This window comes from Penaeus japonicus, unplaced genomic scaffold, assembly GCF_977035675.1.
Source record: "Penaeus japonicus unplaced genomic scaffold, GWHDUDI00000001_assembly GWHDUDI00000028, whole genome shotgun sequence".
NCBI lineage: Eukaryota > Metazoa > Arthropoda > Malacostraca > Decapoda > Penaeidae > Penaeus > Penaeus japonicus.
The window spans coordinates 442,519-445,018 of record NW_028234430.1 but is presented as its reverse complement, the minus strand read 5'-3'; the positions used below and the strand labels follow the sequence as shown (position 1 = coordinate 445,018).

General features: G+C 43.2%; 1 protein-coding gene across 43 annotated transcripts in view; it reads left to right on the top strand.

Annotated features, from left to right (window-relative positions):
- LOC122254997 (uncharacterized) overlaps window positions 1–2,500 on the top strand; it is a 281,759-nt gene that overhangs the window by 185,645 nt on the left and 93,614 nt on the right. For 33 of the 43 annotated variants that reach the window (XM_086553159.1, XM_086553158.1, XM_086553160.1 and 30 more), the window contains 3 exons: window positions 102–161; window positions 510–593; window positions 828–959. The exons of the other annotated variants lie outside the window; for them this stretch is intronic. In XM_086553159.1, coding sequence (XP_086409285.1) covers window positions 102–161; window positions 510–593; window positions 828–959 — 276 coding nt within the window. The remainder of the gene's footprint in view (window positions 1–101; window positions 162–509; window positions 594–827; window positions 960–2,500) is intronic. 43 annotated transcript variants of the gene reach the window in all.

Here is a 2,500-nt window from a genome sequence, read left to right as displayed (position 1 = left end):
AGGAGAGAAACAATGAAGAAGTATAGTATTCACACACATGTACTTCCACATAGTTCAATATCCGTCCATTTAAGAAGGCGTGACAGTCCTTTACTTTACAGGAGCAACACACAGCAGACGTTGGGAACGCGACGAACAGGTCGGAGGGCGAGGATGCGAAAGTGAGGAAGATATTAATTCTTATGACTTATGATGCATTGCACTGAGGGTGATAATAATTCTGAGAATTAACTTCAATGGTGATATTAGTGCTTTTAACGTAAATGTAGTTGCACTGAGGATGATGTTAATGCTTTAGACAGAACTTCAAGAAAGGAAGGTTGGGAGAAAGATAAAGTGCGAGAGAAGGAATTTGAACAAAGGAGGGAAAGGTTGAAGGATAGGGAGAAATACATTTTCACAGAGAGAGAGAGAGAGAAAGAGAAAGAGAGAGTGAATGGGAGGAAGAACAGTCATAGTGGAGACAGGAGGAGACCGCATGTCATGTCCCTGGCCCCTTTCGCACACAGGATCGTCTGGAAAAAGGAGCCAGGAAGATTCGGGAGCTGAGGGCGGAGGTGAGGGAGATGGAGGAGCAGCTGACGCAAGCCGAGGTAACCTTTCCTTTGGAGGTCAAGCGGAAGTACAAATACACAGGGATTGAAGTCACTCCTGGCCAAAGGGAGAGGCAAGATGTAGATGCAACATCAACAACAATGAAGAGATTGATAGATTTGCATTCAGTGGAATCAGTTGCACAGTACATTAGGCTACATACGTGTATATGAAGTATATCTTGAATCTTATATGTATAATATGTTAGAACTAATTTAGATTTTATTTTGCAGGAGCAACACCTGGAGGAGGTGAGGAACTTGAGAAGAATGTTTCAACGCACGAGAGAGGAAGAGGTAGCCGAAGAAAGAAGGGAATTGAGTCAAATGTTAAGAAATCGGGAAGAGAAGATTGAGTCCCTGAAGGTAGGCCTAAGACGATGCACACAACACATATGACCACTTACTGAAGTGCAAACCTATGTACAGTCAGACAGAAACAGACAGAAAGCATATTCCACCTTTGCCCACAGCCTGTCTGTCTCTGGTGGCCTCTTCTACATGACAATAGGAAGGTAGGGACAGAGGGAGGCATGGTGTTGGGGGGAGGGGGTTGGTTATGTGCCTGCTCAATGTATGCAACAACACATTCTCTCTCTCTATCTATCTCTCTCTCTCTTTCTCTTTCTCTCTCTTTCTCTCTTTCTTTCTCTCTCTTTCTCTCTCTTTCTTTCTCTCTCTTTCTCTCTCTCTCTTTCTCTCTCTCTCTCTCTCTCTCTCTCTCTCTCTCTCTCTCTCTCTCTCTCTCTTTCTCTTTCTCTCTCTTTCTTTCTCTCTCTTTCTCTCTCTTTCTTTCTCTTTCTTTCTCTTTCTCTCTCTCTCTCTCTCTCTCTCTCGCCTACTTCTCTTTCTCTCTTACCTCTCTCTTCTTTCTCTCTTTTCTTTCACTCTTTTCCTTCTCTCTCTCTTTCTCTCTCTCTTTCTCTCTCTCTCTCTCTCTTTCTCTCTCTCTCTCTCTCTCTCTCTCTCTCTCTCTTTCTCTCTCTCTCTCTCTCGCCTACTTCTTTTTCTCTCTTACCTCTCTCTTTCTCTCTTTTCTTTCACTCTTTTCTTTCTCTCTCTCTTTCTCTCTCTCTCTCTCTCTATCTCGCCTACTTCTCTTTCTCTCTTACCTCTCTCTTCTTTCTCTCTCTCTTTCTCTCTTTCTCTCTCTCTCATTCTCTCTCTCTCTCTCTCTCTCTCTCTCTCGCCTACTTCTCTTTCTCTCTTACCTCTCTCTTCTTTCTCTCTCTCTTTCTCTCATTCTCTCTCTCTCATTCTCTCTCTCTTTCTCTCTCGCCTACTTCTCTTTCTCTCTTACCTCTCTCTTCTTTCTCTTTCTCTTTCTCTCATTCTCTCTCTCTCTCTCTCTCTCTCTCTCTCTCTCTCTCTCATACCTCTCTGTTCTCCCTGCATCCCCCATGTCTCTCTCTTTCTCTATCTCTCCTTAAATTTGTTGTAAATACCCGCATGTAGTATGATTATAACACATGAAATATGTTCTCGTATTTGTCACGCAGTCCTTGGATATGTAGATATGCTACATTTCCGGAATAGAATCGGGAGAAACTAGGATAAAGACACACGCTGACGGAAGTTGGAAGGTAGAAAGGAAGGAAAAGAAGGCTAGGCCCTGAAATTTGTGAAGTGTAACATTTCTACAATAGGTCTGGTTCACACATTGGAAAATCCCCAACGACACATCCGGGAACTGATAACACTATGTGTGGGAGGGGACATGTTCGTGGAACTATGAGTGTGTTGAACTTTGAATGATTGCCAGTAAAACAAGTTTTATTGTTCCTACACGTAATTGAGGAGGGATGTTGTGCATTATGGAGAACTGACCTGTATATGGAAGGCACCCCTGAAGGTAACACTAGGTAATGGTACATGGCGTTGCCAAGAAATGTTAGTCATGCAACAGC